This window comes from Saimiri boliviensis, chromosome 15 (assembly GCF_048565385.1).
Source record: "Saimiri boliviensis isolate mSaiBol1 chromosome 15, mSaiBol1.pri, whole genome shotgun sequence".
Taxonomy (NCBI): Eukaryota; Metazoa; Chordata; class Mammalia; order Primates; family Cebidae; genus Saimiri; species Saimiri boliviensis.
Window position 1 is genome coordinate 25,786,570 of NC_133463.1, and position 23,400 is coordinate 25,809,969.

The window sequence follows — 23,400 nt, forward strand, 5'->3', positions numbered from 1 at the left end:
AACTCAAAATAACAATGCCAAGTGAAAATAGTCTGGTAAGCGTACATACCAAAATATGTTTTTATTTATATACAGTTTTAGAAACTTCAAACTAATTTATAGTCACAGAAAACTGATCAGTATCTATGTGAGGTCCCAGGTGCAAAAAGAACAAGAAAATTTTGTGGGACCCTGGAAATGTTTGTTCTTTTTTTTTTTTCTCACATAGATATAAAGCAGAAACAGTACTTTTGGCATGGGTTAAATTATGAAAGAAATCAGTCTGCATTGCTTCAAAAAAAGGCTCTCCCATTGTTTTAGTATATTCTCATGACTCTGCTACATTTCCCTTCTACCATCTTCACTCTCTTATCCTATACTTCCACTGCAAAGGTACATAGAAAGAAAATGATTATTTCATCATGCCTGAAAATGATGTATTCAAGAGGCACATCCTACAGCTCAATATCTCTGCTCTAGCCCAATACTCATCAAATTGATGAAATCCCCTCATATAACAATCCCTACATACAATCAACCAAATTTAAGATGTAGAACATTTTATAGGACAAATGACTCTATTTCTCCAGCAAATCAATGTCATTGGAAAAGAGGGGATGGGGATAAAGGGAGTGTTAGTATTAATAAATAAGAGACCAAAGAGACATGGCAACCAAATGTAACATATGATTCTTGTTTGGACCCTGTTTGAACAAACCAAATGTAAAAAGACATCGCTAAGTCTAATAAAGAAAAGACAGATACAGATCATGTATTACATAATATTTGGGCTTATTAATCTACTCATAATGACAGCAAAGTGGGCAATTTTTTAAAGGTCCTTATCAGTTATGAATGCACAACGAAAGCACTTATGAGTCAACAGTTCTTTAAAAAACTTTAGCTGAAAAAACTGGGTAGAAGGTGGTAAATAAATGTACCTTGGCAAAATATTGATAATGCTGAAGTTCAACTTTGGAGTCTACTTCAAATTTTTCATAATAAACTAAAAGTAAGATCTTAAGAAGATGTTGGTAGGTTTCATAATGAATGTTATGAGACAAAGCTCCTAACAGCATAATATGTACCTTATTTGTTTTCAGTGCAGGAACAGTGCCCGTCACATAGTAAATACTCAACAGATGTTTTACTAAGGAGTTGTTACAGTCCTATATATGACTAATAAACAATGATATAATTATTTGGGCACCTCCATTATCAACATGATGCTAAAGAACTTATAAATTGTCACTCCATTATACCACTTTATGAGGTATTATATCACTCCATTTACAGATAAGAAAACTGAAACTTTAAATTAGTTGCTCAAGGCGACACAAGCGGGGCAATGAAGGGCAAAGATCAAGCTGGGCACCTCTAGCAAAGTTTTTTTTTTAGACTACTTGGCTTAAGGGCCAGTGGATGGCACCGCCTCCTTCAGTGATAACTATTCCAAAGTAAGCCATCTCAAAGTATCAGCACTAGTGCAGCTTACTTGACACTTGCCTACCAACAAATTACCAGAATAGGAAAATAATGGAAAAGAAGAAAATATCATTTTATGTTACTCATGGCTCTCTTCCTCATATTCTAATTAAAACAGTCTTCTTTTGAGTTTTGTGCAAACCAAAACAATAATCTGTAGAAAAAATAACTGTATACAGGTACCTAAGAAATAAAGCAATATCACAAAAATTCACATTGTTGTAAGGTATACTAACTTGTTTCAGAGTTCAATTAAAAACTGAGCAGAAAAATAAAAGAAGGCAAGGCAAAGATTAAAATAATTATTTTTTACTTAATAGTCACATATTACAAGTTGTTCAGAATTTGTGATACTCAATGAGGGAAAGAGGAAAGCATGTAAATGTAAGATAGGTCACTACCTGTCAACATGATGCATGAGAAGACAATTCCATACCACTCTGAAAACATTAACCTCTGTTCCATGTTTCCCAAATCTGGCTGTACTTTTGAGTCATTTCAGAGCTTTAAAAAATTCCTGATGTGTGAGCTACAACCAAGACCATTAAAGAAAGAGGATGAGACATAGGCATAACTATGTTTTAAAGCTCCCAAAATTATTCCAATTAACAGCCAAAGTTGAGAACCACTTTCCACATATGTAAGCACATGTGTAGTGTGTGCATGAACTGTCATATAATTAATGTATCAGGAAAAAAAAAATTTTTTTTGAGGCAGATTCTCACTCTGTAGCCCAAACTGGAGTCTAGTAGTACAATCTCGGCTCACTGCAACCTCTACCTCCCAGGTATAAGTCATTCTCCTGCCTCAATCTCCCAAGTAGCTGAGATTATAGGCACGCATCACCATGCCCCAGCTAATTTTTGTATTTTTTAGGAGAGACAGGGTTTCGCCATGTTGGCCAGGCTGTTCTCAAACACCTGACCTCAAGTGATCCTCCCGCCTTGGCCTTCCAAAGTGCTGGGATTACAGACATGAGTCACCATGCCCAGCCCCAAGAAAATTAATGAGTTGAAACTAGGTTTAGATTTTTCTTACCAGAGATAATCATTAATTTCATTAAAATACATTGTATGTCTCACCTAAAAGCCACAGTTAACTGTTGCTGTATGTACAAAAGGGATCTCCAAATCTCCTTAAAACCCAAGGGAATCCTGGGACTATCTAGAAATAAGAAGAGACCCATTATGTTCTACTTTCATCACAGCAAACCTGTTTAGCCTTTAAAACCCCAGCAGTGAGAAAAGGAGATACAAAGTCAGTTCATAAACTCTTCCAAAAATTACAATGGATTCCTAAAAAATCTTAAGGAAATCCAAATCCTCCTAAGAGTCCTCCAGAACCTTCCCAAGTAGACTGGCCTTCCTTTACCATATATGGAGGATGGGGATGGTTTCAGTAAGTATTAAGAGTATTCCAGCTCTTCACTCTTAGGAGGAGGCAGAAGCAGCAAAATGAAGAATGGCCTTGAAGAGGTGAAACGGGTTGGGATCCAGGAGGACCTGGGCAAGACAGTTGAGGGTACCTACATAAAAGGCACACAACATTTAAGCAGATTAAAGAGTTATGTGAGGGTTGAGGAAAGTGAGGAACAGTAAAAAGGTGGCAGAATTGGCCAGGCACAGTGGCTCACACCTGCAATCCCAGAACTTTAGGAGGCCAAGGTGGGTGGATCACAAGGTCAGGATATCGAGACCATCCTGGCTAACATGGTGAAGCCTCATCTCTACTAAAAACGCAAAAGTTGGCCAGGTGTGGTGGCGTGTGCCTGTAGTCTCAGCTACTTGGGAGGCGAAGGCAGTAGAATCCCCTGAACCCAGGAGGCAGAGGTTGTAGTAAGCCGAGGTCGCACCACTGCACTACAGCCTGGGCGACAGAGCAAGACTGTCTCAAAAGGTGGCAGAATCAATGGATCAGCAGGATGAAAGGACTGTGGAAGTCAAATTACTAGAGGGAATGAACTAGAAAGGAGGCAAGTGTCACAGAAAGATGAAAGCTTGAAATTAACATTATGCAGTTACTGGTAATGATAAGGTCAAGAATGTGATTATAGGCATGAGTGACTGAAGGAGGGTACAGAACAAGATCACTGGAGAAGTTAAAGGAACTTTAAGTTCAACATGTTGGAACAATCATCTATTTAGGTGTTGAAATCACCAAAAATTAAAATGGGAAATGCTGAAGAGAGTGAAAGTGAGCCATAAGAAATGTGATGGAATCACCCAGGTGTAAGTGACCATCATGAGGGTTGCAGGGAGTTAGTCTGATAACATGAAACTCAAAACTGGGAGATTGTTTCAATGAAGAATACCTGTAATTGGCAATGAGGAACAAAGAGTATATACCAAAGGGACCAAGAAATGTAGAAGAGTAAAATACACACCCATAAATAAGCTCAGTCTAGCACAAAACCAATGACCAACATATATTACTGTACTACAACACAGAAATGGCTACCACAGAGAACTACAGGTCCCGCTGGAGGCCCAGTAGAGGGATCAGAGGTTTCACAAACATTTGGAAGATTAACATGGAGCTGAGTGCTTAAAAATGAATAAGGGCAAAAGGACCTTCAAGGCAGAAAGACCCTACAACTTAGGCAAAGGCAGAGAGATGTGAAAAGAACATGAAGCTTTCTGAGAAATGCAAATAATTCAACATGATTAAGGGCAGAATGAATCAGAAAGATAGTCGGGACATATATCTGGAATGACAGATCAAGGCTACGACTATTTTAGCAAGAAAAAAAAGATATGAACGAATGAAGTTGCTGCTCCTAAATCCTTCATAAAAACCAGTAATAGAAAGCAAAATTGACAGATTGTAGTTTCCTCTTATTTTCCTTAGTTTGAGGGAGATGCTAGAATGTAAATAACCCAACAACCAGTTGCTTCGTGAAGATTAATCACCCTTAGAGAACAAATGCTGCCACATTACATGTTCATTATCATACTATCCAATATCCAAGATATAAATGTGCCACAGAAAATTATGCACAACTAAGATATTTTAAGCAACTGAATAGAGCTCAAACATAAATGCATTAGCTGTAGATTTGTAGCATGTAAATATGCAAAATAAATGTATGTAGTTATATATAAATAAAAATTGCTTTACATTTAAAAAAACAATATAAGTGAATGCATACATAATAACATCAGTGGTATATACAACTTTTATAAATGATTAATGTTAGAATTAAATATCACATTGGAAAAGATGTCTCACTAGGTAACTGTTGGTATATTTACTCTGCCTCCACTTCTACTTTGGCAGCTGTGATTTAACGGAAAGCACACCATTCTTGGAAGCTAAAGAAAACATACTCAAGTACTGGCACTGGCACTTATGAACTATTAAGCAAGTCATTTAACTTTCCTGTGCCTGAGTTTAATTTACAAAATGGAAATCAAAAATCCATATCTCATGTGGTTTTATTAAGGTTTATATGAAGTACTATACCTAAAAGAGTTTTGTAAGCCATAATGAGCCACAAAATAGTTTAGTTACATACTTTGAAATATTATTAATGTAGAACTAAAAGCCTTCAAGCCAGCCGCCAAACCCCCCACTCCCCAAAATAAAGCACAATTAAAATCTGAGATGAGAAATCTGTTAGTTTGATAAGTATGTCTCACCACCTCTCTTCATAACCTTACCTTTGAATGAGCAGGCCCTCTTTCATTCAGAAGTTTATACTGGGGTTGGACTCTATTGAAACGGGCTAACTCATTTACCAGACACATTGCAGTTTTCTCTTTTGGGTTTGCCATTTTATCTTGGAGAGAAGCTGTAAATAAAAAGGCTATAAAGTTTTTGTGCAGAATGACTTTACAAAATGGAAGAAAAACTAGTTTTGACTTTGTTAGATTGAAGGCAGATTGTATATTTGGATTATTTTCATGAATTTTGTATTTTAAAAATTCAAATTACCTAATGTCTTCCATTACATGCAATAAAAATATGTATCACATTTTAAACAATAAATTAAGGTAAAATTTCTCCTAAGTACCTAAGTTGTTCTATGTATGTAACAGCATGCTTAAAGATTTTAAAGTAAAATTATAGTAATTTTTATTTCTTATAAACTTCTCTAGTAAAAAAATTTACTAGAAACACATACGTTTCCTGGTTCTTATTACTATGAAACTAAATTTTGTCTAGCTTCTCGATCCTTTCATCTAAATTTTTTTCCTTCTCATCATGAGGTAGCATGTTAGAAAAAGCTCTAGACTTGAGATTCAGGTCCTAAATTAAGTACTAGGTCTTCCAACAATACCTTTTTGGTAACTCTAAGAAAGTTAACTTCCCTTTCTTTCTGTTTTTATTAAAATACATTTTTAAAATTGTAAAAATAATTTACCAAGTACCCATGTATCTAACACCCAATGCTTATTAACCACGTTCCACGTTTAACTCTTATTTTAAAAAAAAAAAAAAAAAAAAAAGAAAGATGGTATTCCATTCCTGTTAAGTTCCTTATATCTTTTTTGGAGTATTGATGTATGTGGTTCTATATTCACATAAATGGTATTATAGCATTATAATAAACATTCTCACCATTTACTTTCTTCACTCTTCATTATGTTCTCAAGACTTTTACTTATTAGATCTAGCACATTAATTTTAACTACCATAGAATTTTTATTACAATATTACACCAGTTTTTTTTATCTACTCCTCTACTGAGACACTGGGTTGTTTCCAATTCTTCACTCATAAAAGAGCATGCTGCCAAATAGCTCTCAAAGTGATTGTACCAAATTACCTTCCCTTGGCAGTTACAGTTTCTCCTGAAGCTTGAAAACATAAAATATAATCAAGTATTTTAATTTTTGATAATTTGACATCTGACAAATAGTATCTCATTATTGCTCTTTGGATATTTTTCTCCACTACCATTTTTTTGTTTGTTTGGGGTTTTTGTTCAGAGACAGAGTCTCACCATGTTGCCCAGACTAGACTCAAACCCTGGGCTCAAGCTATTCTCTCAGCCTCCCAAGTAGCTGGAACTACAGGCTTCCTTTTTTTTTTTTATTATAGTTATTAACCTTTCCTTTTAAGTCTTGTTTAGGAAGTCCTCACTAACCATCAAGGTGAATTTTACTTAAATTCACTAAGCCTTCTATTCTTTCTATAAAATGAGTGAAATAAATCTATCCTGCTTAAGACCCAAAGTTGTTGTGAGATTAAGAGATGTAAATGTATAATACAGTTTCCTAAACTATGTCGCAAATACAAAGTAATATTAAAGCTTCAAAATATTTTTAATACCACATCATTTTATCCTATATTTTTCCTTTCTCTCATTTATAGACACATTTAACTACTTATAATTTTTTTCACTTCCCACTAATCAATGCCAAAAAATATTTTAAAATCTAAGCATAAAACATGCAAGTGAATTACTTCCTGCTCATTTAAACTATAGTCACAATAAATACAGTTCAATTGTAGTCACAATGAGAACACTTAAAACGAATGAAAATGGCTAGCTTTAGGAACTTCATATACAAACTTCCTATGCCAAAGTTTAATACTGAAAATAATATTCTTTTACATTTCTAATACTCTTATCAGGCCCAATAATTTGTACAATGGCTTGACTGTGATCATTATGATTAAGAAACTATTTTATAAGAAAACTACATAAGTACCTAGTAAGACATAAGTAAAAAGAAAGAGAATCTAAGTAACCAATTGCAGGGCCAAGACAGCTGACAGTAGATTCTACAATTAAGCCATTGTAAGTGGCTTGCAAACTTAAAAAAAAAAAACTAGTTATTATTACTTTTGGAGAGTACAAAAAAGAAAAAAGTCAAGACAATTTTGAGGAAACCTGTATTTTACCTATTCCATTATATATCACGCAGATTTTATAAAACGTCCTGTTCAATTTGGAAAGTCACTCATTAAAAGAAAATACAAAGTAACCTGAGACTACAATCAGTTTTGGCTTTTGCATGCCATCACATGAATTCAAGTGTAATAGACAGCACAGCCAATTTATATCAAAAAACAAAAGCAGAATAATTTGTTTAAAATGAGAAAAGATTAAAATCTGATAAAAATCAGCCAAGTTTGCATAACACAATAATAGCATTTATACTACCATTGTGTAATTTTCATAATTCAGTAATGCGGCTTATTCATCTACTACAATGCAAAAAATATTAGAAGCATACAAACATAGTGTGAAAATTTTATACTATAAAAATTGTTAACAGCATAGGTTCTAAACATATTAAAAAGCAATTTAAATGGTTCATTTATAGTTCTGTGAGCCCTTGTTTGGTATGAAAACCTAATCTAAATCCTTTAAAGGAAAATGTTAACAAATAACATGGTATAAAACTTATATTCCATTAATTCTGACTCCCTGTTTCATAAATGTTAACATGAATCCAATAAACATTTTAATGGGTGACTAAAGTTTGGGTGTGAGAAGTGTCCAAGATCCCACTTTGGGAAAGCTTCATAATTAAAATCAAAATGTTTAAAGCTGATAAATTAAGAAATAATTAGTCACAGCTGTAATATTTTATTTTAAAAAGGGATTAAAACAAATAGTTGTTCCTTTATTTAATCAGAAATCTTAATAGCATTCCTATTTGACAGAGTGCTCAGTGATACAGCAATAATTTATAAATTATACCAAAATCTGGACAGAGCATCTACAAAAACAAAGTGGTCTAGAAAATCTGAGACACATAAACGATTTATATAAATTTTTTTTAGAGAAGTCAACAGTGCAAAAAAGTGACAAATGCGTCAGTTTGGTGGCTGGAATGGTAGAGATCTACTTAGAAGCAAATAAAATTAATTAAAATGGATTCACAGTTCAGACTCTGCCATTTCAAAAGAGCAACTGCCACATGATGGTTAAGAGTCTGTTTTGGCTATCTCTGTCACTTACTAGTATCTATGTAACCTTGAGAAAGTACTTAAATCTCACTTGCCCACAGAGTAAAATAGAGATAATAGTTGTTCGTATCTCACTGCATAATGGTATGGATTGAATGAGATGATACCAAATACTGTTAACAATGTTTAAAAATTCATTATTATTCTGGTTTAAACAATTGTTTGTTAAGACAATTATACTACCATCAAATATTAAAACAGTGACACAGAAAGTCATGAAAAGAGAGTTTGTAAAACTAAGTAAAAATATTCTTAGTTAAAACATTCTGTTAGGATAAACTGATTTTATTCATACAAATATACTTCTTGGCTGGGTGTAGTGGCTCACACCTATAATCCCAATACTTTGGGAGGCAGAGGCAGGAGGATCGCTTAAGGCCAGGGGTTTGAGAACAGCCTGGACAACATAGTGAGACCTCGTCTCTACAAAGAAATTAAAATATCAGCCATATGTCATAGCACAAGCCTGTAATCCTTGATACTCAGAAGACTGAGGTGGAAGGATTGCTTGAGCCCAGAAGTTCCAGACTGCAGTCCAGCCTGGGTGACAGAGTAAGATCTTTTCACAAAACAAAACAAAACAAAACACAAACATATTTCTGTAGTAGTCTATGAAAATCATGTATTTGTTATTATTTTTTCCACTGACTTACAAACCCGTAAGTTTGTTTCCAATGAAAAATTCTCAAATATTATATAAATTATATTAAAGGATTATTTTCTGTGTGCTAGGAAATATTCTACCTTTATTGACATGAAACTTGATTAGATATAATTTACAACTCTGATAAGAAACACTAGTAAAATACATATTCATAACAGCAGTATTTGCATATCCAACGGAAACATAAATATATTTATAGATTCACTCTATTTTTATGTCTTTACAAACTGTCCTGGACTCTGCGGAACTTGAATCTTCATTTTGCCTGTTCATTTATATGTGTAGGAATCAGTAAAGAAACACAGAAACTGTGTTCAAGTCACTGAACAAGCTACAAAATATTGTAGCTCAGTTTTCAGTGAACAGGCAAAACGATCCATCCCCAAAGGAACTCACAGTCTGACAGAAGAAACAGGCAATAGGCAAACACAGTATGATAAGTACTATAAGGCTGTTACAGGAATTCCATAGGCAAAGGGGTATGGAAAGACAAGTTTTAAGAGATAATGATTAGACAAAGAAAGTAGAAATTCACTTAGGTAAGAAGAGAAGATGAGAGAAACACAGTACAAGCTTTTCAAGGAGTGTAGACACAGAAGCACATGAAACAGGTAACTTTCTGGCAAATGCAAGCAGACCACTGGCAGAATATAGAACGCATGAGGAAAAAACAGCAGGAAATAACTACGTGACTGGAATTTACTAGAACACCAGTAGTTTCCTAAACCAGAACTTAAAAGTAGCCAACATTTTTTAAAGTAGCTATATTCCAGCCAGAACTGCTGCTAGGAAGGTCACAGACTACCTCACTTCACAAGGCAAATTATTCCGAAGAACCTTTTTATCCCTGGTGGCAGAAATGACTTGAATACAGTTTCTATGTCTCTTTACTGGTTTCCCTTTCGCTATTCTCTGCTATTGGAGGAAACCCATCCTAATTCCCAAGTAAAATAAGAAACACATGGACACAGGGAGGGGAGCATCACACGCTGGGGTCTGTCGGGGGAAAACAGGGGAGGGACAGCGGGGGGTGAGGAGTAGGGGAGAGATAGCATGGGGAGAAATGCCAGATATAGGTGATGGGGAGGAAGGCAGCAAATCAACACTGCCATGTGTGTACCTATGCAACAATCTTGCATGTTCTTCACATGTACCCCAAAACCTAAAATGCAATTAAAAAAGGAAAGAAAAAAGTCAAAAGAGCAAAGTACCCTTTCATGGGCTCTTGCCTTCTAGAAGCAATGTGACTATCTGTCCACAGCTATTAACTAAAACAAACCTTCTATTTTCAAATTAGACCCTAACCTAAGGCTATCCAAGCAAAATTATCAATGAGCTACCCAGGCGTCAAACTGCTCCATTTTAGCAGTCTATGCCTTAGGAAAAAATTTAAGTTCCTATCTCACATAAACACAAAGATAAATTTCAGAAATATTAAAATGCAAAATACAAAACCTCATGGAAACTTGGGTAAATATCTGTCAAATTCCTGTAATACAGAGGGCCTTCCTAGATATGAAAAGCAACCTAGAAGCTATAAAGGCAAAATCTGACAGTTAAAAACATAAAAATATAAAACTACCATAAAGCAAAACATATCACAAATGATACTAAAAAAGAGTCTACATGCTGGGGAAGTAATAGATGTAATATGTGAAAACAGGCTGGGCATAGTGGCTCATGTCTGAATTCCCAGCACTTTGGAAGGCCAAGGCGGGAAGATCACCTGAGGTCAGGAGTTCAAGACCAGCCTGGCCAACGTGGTAAAACTCTCTCTCTACAAAAATGCAAAAATTAGCCAGGCATGATGGAGGGTGCCAGTAATCCCAGCTACTTGAAAGGCTGAGGCAAGAGAATGGCTTGAACCAGGGAGGTGGAAATTGCAGTGAGCCAAGATCATGCCATTGCAATATAGGCTCTGCAAGAGAGTGAGACTCCATCTCAAAAAAAAAAAAAAAAAAAAAAAAAAAAGTGAAGACAAACTGTTAACATTCATAAGATAAAAAGATAATATAAATCAATTTTTTAAAAGCCAATAGAAAAAAAGGGCAAATGTACACACAATTAATTCACATAATTTGTTGAGTAAACACACCTGTTCAAAAGAATGATAAATAAAAATTTGGCGGAGCACAGTGGCTCATGTCTGTAATCCCAGATCTTTGGGAGGCCGAGGCAGGTAGATTCGTTGAGGTCAGGAGTTTGAGACCAGCCTGGCTGGCCAACATGATAAAACCCTGTCTACTAAAAATACAAAAATTAGCCAGGCATGGTGGCGAGTGCCTATAGTTTCAGCTATTCGGGAGGCTGAGGCAAGAGAATCACTTGAACCTGGGAGGCGGAAGTTGCAGTGAACTGAGATGGTGCCACTATACTCCAGCCTAAGCAGCAGTGAGACTGTCTTAAAAAAAAAAAAAAAGAAAAAGAAAAATTCTAATTCCAATTATATATAATTTTTCCTTATTAGATCCAATTTTTTTAAATAATCATTTAAGGATAAGCAAGTATGTGGGGAAAATGGGTGCAAATTCTGTTGGTGCAAATACAAATTACTACAAAATTTTGATGGGCAACACTAACTAAAGTTTCAATTGTACCGGTCTTTAAAACAGTCATTGTTAATCTGTGTATTCATACTACAGGAAGACTTGCATGGGATGTGTGCAATGATTATCTGGAAAAGACTATAATAGCAAGAACTATAAACAAGCTAAATATTAATATTTATCAAAAATTGATTAAATAAACTACATGAATTATACAGCTCTGAAAAGTGAAAGAGGTAAAGTGCTTATAAACCAAGACAGGAAAATACTGCAAACTAGTGAATGACAAAAGTTACGACAGCTTACTGTCTTAGTATATTTACCTTCTTTAAATCAAATGTGCACACATTAAAGAAGTAAAAAGGGTTCTCACTTTTTGAATTTACTGTACTGTTTTACTTGTATAGAATAAACATGTAAAACTTATATATTTAAAAATTATTTCACAAAGCCAAATCAAAATTAGGGAACGGTTTACAGTATAAAGTATTAAACACTAATTGCTATTGTTCTTTCTAGTCTTTATTTTATTTTTATTTTTTTGAGACAGAGTCTTGCTCTGTCGCACAGGCTGGAGTGCAATAGCGTGATCTCGGCTCACTGCAACCTCCACCTCCCAGGTTCAAGCGATTCTCCTGCCTCAGCCTCCCAAATAACTGGGACTACAGGCACATGTTACCATGCCCAGCTAATTTTTTTTGTATTTTTACGGGTTTTCACTGTCTTAGCCAGTACAGTCTCGAACTCCTGACCTTGTGATCTGCCTGCCTTGGCCTCCCAAAGTACTGGGATTACAGGCATGAGCCACCGTGCCCAGCCTACTTTATTATTTTCTTACTAATCAAAAGAGGGTTGGAGTAAGTTCTTTCTAGTCTTGACAGTGCTACCACAGTCCGGAAAAACAGAAAAAATGATGTTCAAGGATCTGATTTGAAGCAGGCCATGTTGTATTTCCATATCCACCTTTTCCAATGAAGCTACCTAGAGATTTAAACATACATAGTGCAGTGGCACGACCTCAGCTCACTGCAACCCCCACCTCCTGGGCTCAAGCTATTCTCCTGCCTCAGCCTCCCAAGTAGGTGGGACCAAAGGTGCGCAGGACAGACAGTGTGTCCTTACCAACATTTAGTTTGGTCAGTCTTCTTAACATCAGCCATTCTAAGTATGTATATAATGATATCTCCTGATTTTAATTTACATTCTCCTAATGACTAGTGTTAAGTATCTTTTTTTCATTTGCTTATATGTCACCTGTGTATCTCCTGTGGTGAAGCATCTATCTGAATGTTTTACCTCATTTAATTGTTTTTTTCTTACTGCTGAATTTGAAGAGTTCTTTATACAATCTACATACAAGTTACTGATTAGACATATTATTGGTAAAGATTTTCTCCCAGGCCAGGCACAGTGGCTCATGCCTAAATCTCAGCACTTTGGGAGGCCGAGGTGGGCAGATCATCTGAGGTCAGGAGTTCGAGACCAGCTTGGGCAACATGGCAAAACCCTGTCTCTACTAAAAATTCAAAAGTTAGCTGTGGTCCCACCTACTCGGAAGGCTGAGGCACGAGAATAGCTTGAGCCCAGGAGGTGGGGGTTGCAGTGAGCTGAGATCATGCCACTGCACTCCAGCCTGGGCAACAGAGTTGAGACTCTTGTCTCCAAAAAAATAAAGTAGTAGGAAAAAGAGGAATTGCTAACAGCACTGGAGCAAATGGAGAGTTATCTTGGAAAATAATAAAGGAGAATTCCTACCAAAAAAAAAAAATTTCTCACAAACTGTGGCTTCTCTCTTTATTCACTTACCAGTGTCTTTTGAAGAACAGACTTTAATTTTAATAAAATCTAATTTATCAATTTTTATAGTTTATATTTTTGATGCTGTATCTAAGAAATTATTACCTGGGGTCTAAAGTTTTTCTCCTGTTTTCTCCTGCAAACATTATAGTTTTAGGTTTTACATTTAAGTCAAGAAGCCATTTTGAGTTAATTTTTGTATACAGTACAAGGTATTAATTCATTTATTATATATCAATATCCTATTACTTCCAGTTGTGGAAAAGGCTATGTTTCTCCCACTACATTGCCTTTATGCCCTTGTCAAAATTACTAGTTATCTACAGATACATGAGTTTATTTCTGGACTACCTATTCTGTTTTCACTGATCTATTTACTTTCTTTTTTGAGATGGAGTCTCGCTCAGTCACTCAGGCTGGAGTGCAGTGATGCAATCTCACCTCACTGCAACCTCTACCTCCCGAGTTCAAGCAATTCTCCTGCTTATTTACCTATTTTTATGCCAAACTATTTTTACTATAGCTTTATAATTCTTGAAATTAGGTAGTGTTGGCTCCCACACTGTTCTTTTTCATAGCTGCTTTAAGTTCTTTTAAGTTCCATATGAATTTGTCCATTTCTACAAAAAAAGCCTGCAAAGATTGAAATAGATCTCTTAAATCTATAATTTGGTGAAAATCAACATTTTAACAAAGTTGAGTCTTCCAACCCATTAACAGGATTTACAGTCATTTCTCATTATTGATATAACAATATGTCAATGGCTATTACGTGAATTAGCAATTACTGAACCATTGCTCCAGGGAAACTAAAGGATTAGGTTCTTGCAAGCTTTTGGTCACATTTTTGTCAACTGATTATATACCATGTTTTATGTGTTTCTGTTTAAAGACCTCTTGTTTAATATGTACTACAAATATATGTTATTGATTCATTAGTATTGAACTCATGTTCAACAGCACTGTTTAACTCCTGCCTGAATAAAGCTTACCTAATACACATATTTTCTCCATAAGGCATATTAGAGTCTCTTTGTACTTACAAACACTAAATGGCATTTAAAAACATTATACTTGGGGTCCACTTTAAACATCAAAATAACCAACAAAAAGTGAAACACATAAAAAATGTAGCACTCAGTAAACCAAGAAAGGGCTATTTGCTTACAGTATGAAAGCCAAAATAAGAAAGCACTGTCTTGTTTGATCCCAGCTGGGAATATGTGCACTGGGTGACTCAAAATGTATTGCCCCTGCAAGTGTCCAAGAATGACCACAAAAGCACTGTAAGTATTGGTTTTGGGGTTACAAAAAAAATTAGTAAGCCAATTTCCAAATAAAGAACCCATAAATAATGAGAATCAACTGTATCTTATTTAGGTATTCTTTAATTTCTTACAGTAGTATTTTGTAGTTTTAATTTTCTTTTACATATTTTGTTGGACTTATCCCTGAGTAGTTCATATTTTTGATGCTTTTGAAACTACTACTCTTTTATTTTCATTTCTGATTGTTCTCTGCTAATGTATAGAAACACAATTGGTTTTTGCATACCGCTCTTCTATCCCACAATTTTGCTATACTAACTCATTAGCTGTAGTAGGATTCCTCAGATTTTCTACACAGACAATCAGGTCATCTGTGAATAGGACAGTTTTATTCATTTATTTCCAATTTGAATACCATGTATTTCCTTCTCTTGCCTGATGGCATGGGCTAGAACCTTCAGAGCTACATCAAATTGAACTGGTTGAACTGGTAAAAGTAGACATCCCGTCTTCTTTTTAAAAAAAAAAAAAAAAGTCTAGCTGGGCACGGTGGCATGTGCCTGTAATACCAGCTACTCAGGAGGATGAGGCAGAAGAATCGCTTGAGCCCGGGAGGCGGATGTTGCAGTGAGGTGAGATAGTGTCATTGCACTCCAGCATGGGTGACAGAGTGAGACGCCATCTCAAAAAAAAAAAAAAAAGTGTCCAGTTTTTCACAGTAGTACAAGGTCAGCTAATAGGGTTTTTCACAGAAGCATATTAGCAGACTGGGAAAGTTCACTTCCACTCCTAGTTTGCTGAGAGTCTTTATAATACTGAATGAATTTTGTCAGATGATTTTTCTGCATCTATTGAGATGATCATGTGATTTTTGCTTTTTAGTTTGTTAATATGGTGAATTACACTACTGATCTTTTTTTAACATTAAAACAACCCTACATTCTGGGATAAACCCCACATGGTTATGACATCTTATCCTTTTTTTCTTTTTTTTTTTTTTTTTTTTTTTAGAGAGAGAGAGAGAAACAGCTAACTCACACTGAGTGAGAGAATACAGAAAGATGGAATCCAGGGGAGGAAAGCAGCTTCCAGATTGAGTGGAAGGGAATAGAGGCAGATGGATGGAGTTTAGGAGGGGAAGACAGGCTTCCACCAGAGAGTGTGGAAGGACACTCCAGAGGGAAAATCCAGGAGAGAGAAAGATCGTTTCCATGCAGGGAGTGTCCGTGGAAGGGGACCCAAACATGGAGTCCTGACATCTTATCCTTATAATAAACTGTTGAATTAGATTTGCTGAAACTTTGTTTAGATTTTTGCAATTATATTTATGAGACACATTGGTCTGTAATTTCCTTAAAATGTATTTGTCTGATGCTGGTATCCCAGTAATGCTAGCATAATGAGTCTTGTAAAAAATTCCTTCCACCTCAGTATCTTTTAAAACATATAGAACTGATACTATTTTTTCCTTTTTTTTTTTTTTTTCTTTTTTTGAGACAGTTTTGCTTTTGTTGCCCAGGTTGGAGTCCAACGGAGTGATCTTGGCTCACTGCAACCTCCACCTCCCCAGTTCAAGGGATTCTCATGCCTCAGCCTCCCAAGTAGCTGGTACAACAGGTGTGCACCACCCCACCTGGCTTACTTTTTTGTATTTTTAGTAGAGATGGGGTTTTATCATGTTGGCCAGGCTAATCTTGAACTCCTGACCTCATGATCCGCTCACTTCAGCCTCCAAAAGTGCTGGGATTACAGGCATGAGTCACTGCACCCAGCCTTAGTTTTTCCTTAACTGGTATAATTCACTACTGAAACTATCTGGACCTAGAGTTTTCTTTGTAAGTAGACTTTTACTACAATTTTTATTACTTTAACACATAAAAAGCTACTCAGGACCAGCCATGATAGCTCGTCTATAATCCTACCACTTGAGGAAGCCAAGACAAGAGGACCACTTGAATCTAGGAGTTCGAGACCAGTCTGTGTAACATGGTGAGACCTCATCTCTATAAAAAATTAAAAAAAAAAAAATTAGCCAGGCATGGTAGCATGTGCCTCACGTCCCAGCTAGAAGGCTGAAATGGGAAGATCACCTGAGGTCAAGGCCACACTAAGTGAGCTATCATTGGACCACTGCACTCCAGTCTGGGTGACAGAGTGAGACTCTGACTCCAAAAAAAAAAAAAAAAAAAAGTTATTCATATTATCCAGTTTCTCCTACTTCCCTTGGGATTAATTTGCTCTTCTTTTTCTGATATCTTAAGATGGAAGCTGAAGTCATTTGAGTTATCTGAGTTCATTCTCCTTTTAAAATATACACATTTGGTGCTACAAATTTATCCCTAAATACTGTGTTAGTAGTACCTTCTGATATTGTATTGCTGTTGTCATTTAGTTTAAAATATTTTCTAATTTACCTTTCCTTCTTTTTAAACCATAGATTCCTTGTATTTTTAAATTTTCAAATATTTGAGATTTCTCAGAAGACATACAAGAGGCCAACAAACATACGAAAAAATGCTCATCATCACTGGTCATTAGAGAAATGCAAATCAAAACCACACTGAGATACCATCTCACACCAGTTAGAATGGCGATCATTAAAAAATCGGGAAACAACAGATACTGGAGAGGATGTGGAGAAATAGGAACACTTTTACACTGTTGGTGGGAATGTAAATTAATTCAACCATTGTGGAAGACAGTGTGGCGATTCCTCAAGGACCTAAAAATAGAAATCCCATTTGACCCAGCAATCCCATTACTGGGTATATATCCAAAGGATTATAAATCATTCTACTATAAAGACACATGCACACAAATGTTCATAGCAGCACTGTTTACAATAGCAAAGACCTGGAACCAACCCAAATGCCCAACGATGATAGACTGGATAGGGAAAATGTGGTACATATACACCATGGAATATTACGCAGCCATCAAAAACGATGAGTTCACGTCCTTTGTAGGGACATGGATGAATCTGGAAACCATCATTCTCAGCAAACTGACACAAGAGCAGAAAATCAAGCACCGCATATTCTCACTCATAGGCGGGTGTTGAATAAGAACACATGGACACAGGGAGGGGAGCACTACACACTGGGGTCCGTTGGGGGGAAATGGGGGAGGGACGGGGGGGTCGGGGGGTGGGAAGAGATAGCATGGGGAGAAATGACAGATACAGGCAAGGGGATGGAAGGCAGAAAACCACACTGCCATGTGTGTACCTATGCAACAATCTTGCATGTTCTTCACATGTACCCCAAAACCTAAAATGCAATTTAAAAAAAATCAAAAAAAAAAGAAAAAAAAAAAGAATCTTTCTGTTAATGATACCTAATTCCATTGTAATCAGATATCATTTTTTAACGACTTGAATCCTTTTGAATTCATTTAAGATTTGTTTCATGGCCAGGCACAGTGGCTCGTGCCTATAATCCTAGGAGTTTGGGAGGCAGAGGCAGGAGGATGACCTGAACTCAGGAATTTTAGACCAGCCTGGGCAACACAGTAAGATCCCAACACTATAAAATTTAAAAAAAAAAAAAAAAAATGGAGTATTAGCTGGGTGTAATGGCACACATCTGTAGTTCTAGCTACTCAGGAAGCTGAAATGGGAGGACTATTTGAGCCCAAGAGGTCAAGACTGTAGTGACTCATTGTGGTACCACTTCACTACAGCATGGACAACAAAGCAAAACCTCAACTCCACCAAAAAAAAAAAAAAAGTGCTTTATAGCCCCAAATATGGTTTATCTTTGTGTATGTTTTGTATAAACTTGTAAACAAATGTATATTCTGCTGTTTTTAGATAGTGTGTTCCATAAATGCAATCAGGTCAAGTTGGTCAACAGTTATCCAAGTTTACTATATCATTGACGATTTTTCTGTCCATTTGTATCAATTATTGAGAGGGGTTACTGAAATCTCCAATTATGACAGGATTTCTCAATTTCTCCTTGCACTTCTATTAGCTTTTGTTTCATGTGTTTTGAAGCTCTGTTATTAGTTGCGTAAACACGTAACATCATTAGGTCCTCTTAACTGACTTCTTTACCATTATAAATGAAATGACCTTCTTTCCTGGTAATATTCCTTGTCCTGAAATTTCCTTTATATTATTATAGCTACTCCAAGTTGCTTTTGACCAGGTTCTCATTTCTTTTCCCATTATTTTACCTATTTATGTTTATAAAGTATTTCTTGTAGACAAGCATATAGTTGGATCTTGCTTTTATATCCAATCTGACAAATTCAGCCTATAAACTGGGATGTTTAGCCTATTTACATTTAGTGTGATTATTCATATGCTTACATTTGATTCTATTATCTTGCTATTTATTTTATATCTGTCCCATTCAGTCTCTGTTCCTTTTTTCTTCTTTTATGGCTTCTGTTGAATTATTTTGTACGACTCCATTTTACCTCCTTTTTATTGGCATATTAGTTATAACTCTCCATTTTGCTATTTTAGGGGCTAGAGTTTATATAGCACACATTTTTAACTTATCACAGTCTACCTTCCAGTGATATTTTCACCTCACACAGAACAAAAGGTTCTTATAACAGTATACTTTCATTTCTCCCTCCCCGCCTTTTAGCTATTGTTATCATGCAGTTTACTTTTATGTAAGTTGTAAACCCCACAACAGCTTGTTAATATTTTTGCTTTAAGCAGTCAATTATCTTTTAAGGAGATTTAACTAATAAGAAAAAAAAAAATCTTATGCATTTACCCAAGTAGTTACCATTTCTACGGTTCTTTCTTTTATGTAAGTCCATATTTGCATCTGGTATCATTTTCCTGCTGAAGGATTACTTTAAAATTTTCTTCTAGAGGGGGAATGTTAGCAATAAATTCTTTCTGCTTCTGTGTTGTAAACATCTTTAACTCATCTCTGTTTTAGAAACATATTTTTGTCAGATATGGAATTATAGATTGACATTTTTCATCTTTCAGTACTTTGAAGATGCTTCCCCAGTTTTTTATTTAAACCATTTTTGATAAATCTATTAAGATAATCATCTTTATCTTTTTTCCTCTATAAACAAAATGACCGTATCTCTTTCTCTGACTGCTTTTGAGATCTTCTCTTTATCATTTGCTTTCAACAATTTGATTATAATGTACAATAAGTCCTCACTTAACATCGCCAATAGGTTCTTGGAAGCTGCAACTTCCAATGAAACAAAGTAAAAAAGAACCAATTTTACCATGGTCCAATCAATATACACAAGAGTTAAGTTCCTACAGTATATTTCTAGTTACAAAAACATCACCAAACTTCTAAATACATATGAAAACACTTCTAATATTAAACAATGAAATAAATGTGAGCTACATACACACTAAAAAAAGATTAATGAAAACAAGTAAGATAATTATTTACCTAATTTTTCTAGCCTACCCTAGCAGCTCAGGGCATAAGGCAGAAACCATCCTTAGACAGGATGCTGTTCCATACTAGAGCGTGCGCATGCGCATACACTGACTCACTCACTCATGCTGGAACAATCTAGAGAAGCCAATTAACCTAATGCACACATCTCCCTAATGTGGGAGGATACTGAAGTCCCAGAGAAAACCCATGCAGACATGGGAAGAACATGCAAACACCACAGCAGCCCCAGCCAGGAATCAATTTTTTTCTCTCATCAACATTGTGACAAAATGATGTTGAAAGAAACAACATTATTTGAGGACCTGCTATACCTTGGTGTAGTTTTCTTTGTGTTTCTTATATGTAAAATTCATTCAACTTCTTTATCTGTAGGTTTATGGCTTAAGTCTAAAACTTTTTGGCCATTTTTTTTTTAATTCTTCTCTTCTTTCTTATCAATGTAAACATGATTTCTTAAAACACATTCTTCTGTATATTACTTCCTTTGGGAACTACAAATACTCATCTCTTTGGCTGCTTACGTGTCCCACAGCTCACTGACTTCTTTTTCTTTTTTCTCTGTGCTTCGCTCTCGATAGTTTCTATTGTCCTGCCTTCAAGTTCATTCGTAGTATTTTCTGCAATGTCTAATTTACCATTAATCTCATCCAGTACATTTTTCATCTCTGTTGTAGTTTTCATCATTGTAAGTTTGATATGGGTCTCTTTGTCTCTTCTACATCTCTAACTTCTTAAATACATGAAATACAGTTATAAAATTTTAATGTCCTCTGCTAATTCTAACATCTATGTCATTTCTGTGTCAATTTTGATTGACAATTCTCATAATTATGGGTCATATTTCATGCTTCTTTGCATACATGGTAATCGTTCACTGAATGACATACCTTATGAATTTTACCTTGCTAAATGGTAGATATTTTTGGCTCCTATAAATTTTTTTGGACTACAAAAAATTAGTATTTGTTTTGGACTCAGGGATACAGCTGAGTATCCTGGATCTGAAAACAGTTTGTTCCTTTCAAGTCTTGTTTTTATAATTTACTAGTCTGCTCCAGAGCAGCAACATCTTCTCAACTCAGGGAGTCTGCCAGGCTCCACAACTCTGTTTCCACTCTCTCTGTCACATGGTAGAAAATCTCTGTGCTGTAGGCCTGGGGCAATTGCAGGACTCACATTATTTGTTTCTTCTCTCAAGAATCACTGACCTTCACCACCTAATATTCAATGTCTTAATCACTGTAGTTTCTACACATTTTGGTTTTTTGGAGAAGATGCGTACGATTGTTTCAAGAGGACAGTAAACATGATCCCTGTTATACCACATGGACCAGATGCAAAAGTTCCCATTTGTCCTTGTATATTTAATCTATCTGTGTCTATTTAAAATGAGTTTCCTAGCCGGGCGCGGTGGCTCAAGCCTGTAATCCCAGCACATCGGGAGGCCGAGGCGGGTGGATCACGAGGTCAAGAGATTGAGACCATCCAGGTCAACATGGTGAAACTCCGTCTCTACTAAAACACAAAAAATTAGCTGGGCATGGTGGTGCGTGCCTGTAATCCCAGCTACTCAGGAGGCTGAGGTAGGAGAATTGCCTGAACCCAGGAGGCGGAGGTTGTGGTGAGCCGAGATCGCGCCATTGCACTCCAGCCTGGGTAACAAGAGCGAAACTCCGTCTCAAAAAAATAAATAAATAAAATAAAATAAAATGAGTTTCCTGTAAATATCATAAATATATGATCCCTAACTTACGATGCTGCACCTTATGATTTTTCAACTTTGCCACACTGACAAAGTGATATGCACTCAGTAGAAACCATACTGAAGCACCTATATAACCTTTCTATTTTTCATTTTCAGTACTGCATTCAATAAATTATGAGATATGTAACACTTTATTACAAAATAGGCTGTATGTTAGAAGATTTTGCCCAACTGTAGGGTAATGTAAGTGTTCTGAACACATTTAAGGTAGGCTAGGCTAAGTTAAGCTATGATGTTCAGTAGGTTGTGTGTGTGTGGGGGGGGGTGTATATATATATATGCATATATATATATATATATATATATATATATATTTTTTTTTTTTTTCAGACAAGGTCCCACTCTGTTGCCCAGAATAGAATGCAGTGAAGAACTCACTGCAGCCTTGACCTTCTGGACTCAATCAACTCTCCCATCTCAGCCACCCAAGTAGCTCGGACTACAAATGCACAGCAACACATCCAGTTAATTTTTATATTTTTTGTAGAGATGGGTTTTCACCATGCTGTCCAGGCTGCTCTTGAACTCCTAGGTTCAAATGATCTGCCAGTCTTGGCTTCCCAAAGTGCTGGGATTATAGGCATGAGCCATCATGCCCAGTCAATTATGAGTTTTAAATATATTTCGACTATTTTCAGCTTACAATGGGTTTATCAGGACCTAACACCATCATAAGTCAAGGAGCATCTGTACTTGAGTCTTGCTTTTTTATATAATCTGACAATCTTTGCTTTTTCAATTGAGTGTTTAAGTCATTTGTATTTATTATAACTATCGATATTACCTGATTTACTCTACTGTTTTGCTCTGTTTTTGTCCTGTTATTTGTTCATTTTTTTCATCTTTGTCTATCTTCTTTTGGACCATTTTTTAGTATCCATTTTATATCCTACATAGGCTTACTATTTTTATTTTGTTGTATAGGAATTGTTCTAAAACATATACCTTCAAATGTCATACCACTTCATATATAATATAAGCACCTAAAAATTCTATACTTCCCCTTACCCCATTCTTTATGCTACTGACATCAATTAATTTCTATGTATAAGCCCTCAAGGCATTGTTAGTATTTGTGTTTTAGTCAATTACCTTTTTAAGAAGTTAAAAATGGGCCAGGCATGGTGGCTCATGCCTGTAACCCCAACACTTTGGGAGGCAGAGGTGGGTGGATATCTCGAGGTTAGGAGTTCAAGACCAGCCTGGTCAACACGGTGAAACCCCATCTCAACTAAAAATGCAAAACTTGGCCGGGCATAGTGGCTCACATCTGTAATCCCAACACTCTGGGAGACCAACCTGAACAACATGGTGAAACCCCTTCTCAGCAAAACATACAAAAATTAGCCAGGTATGGTTATGCATGCCTGTAGTCCCAGCTACGTGAAAGGCTGAGGTAGGAAGGCTGCAGTTAGCCATGATAGTGCCACTGTACTCCAGCCTGGGAGACAAAGCAAGACCCTGTCTCAACAACAGCAACAACAACATTTTATTTCAATACCACCAATTTTAAGCTATTTGATTATGATGTGCCATTGTTAAGTTTTTTTTTTTTAATATTTTTCTCCTT

General features: G+C 35.9%; 1 protein-coding gene across 13 annotated transcripts in view; it reads right to left on the reverse strand.

Annotated features, from left to right (window-relative positions):
* Window positions 1-23,400, reverse strand: part of STAU2 (staufen double-stranded RNA binding protein 2) — a 327,272-nt gene that overhangs the window by 282,210 nt on the left and 21,662 nt on the right. For 4 of the 13 annotated variants that reach the window (XM_010330444.3, XM_074386786.1, XM_074386788.1 and 1 more), the window contains exon 2: window positions 5,124-5,254. The exons of 6 other annotated variants lie outside the window; for them this stretch is intronic. In XM_010330444.3, coding sequence (XP_010328746.1) covers window positions 5,124-5,237 — 114 coding nt within the window. In that variant the 5' untranslated portion in view covers window positions 5,238-5,254. Of the gene's footprint in view, window positions 1-1,865; window positions 2,512-2,546; window positions 2,629-5,123; window positions 5,255-23,400 lie in introns of those variants that run through there. 3 more of the 13 variants (XM_074386787.1, XM_010330450.2, XM_010330449.2) reach the window with 3 other exon arrangements.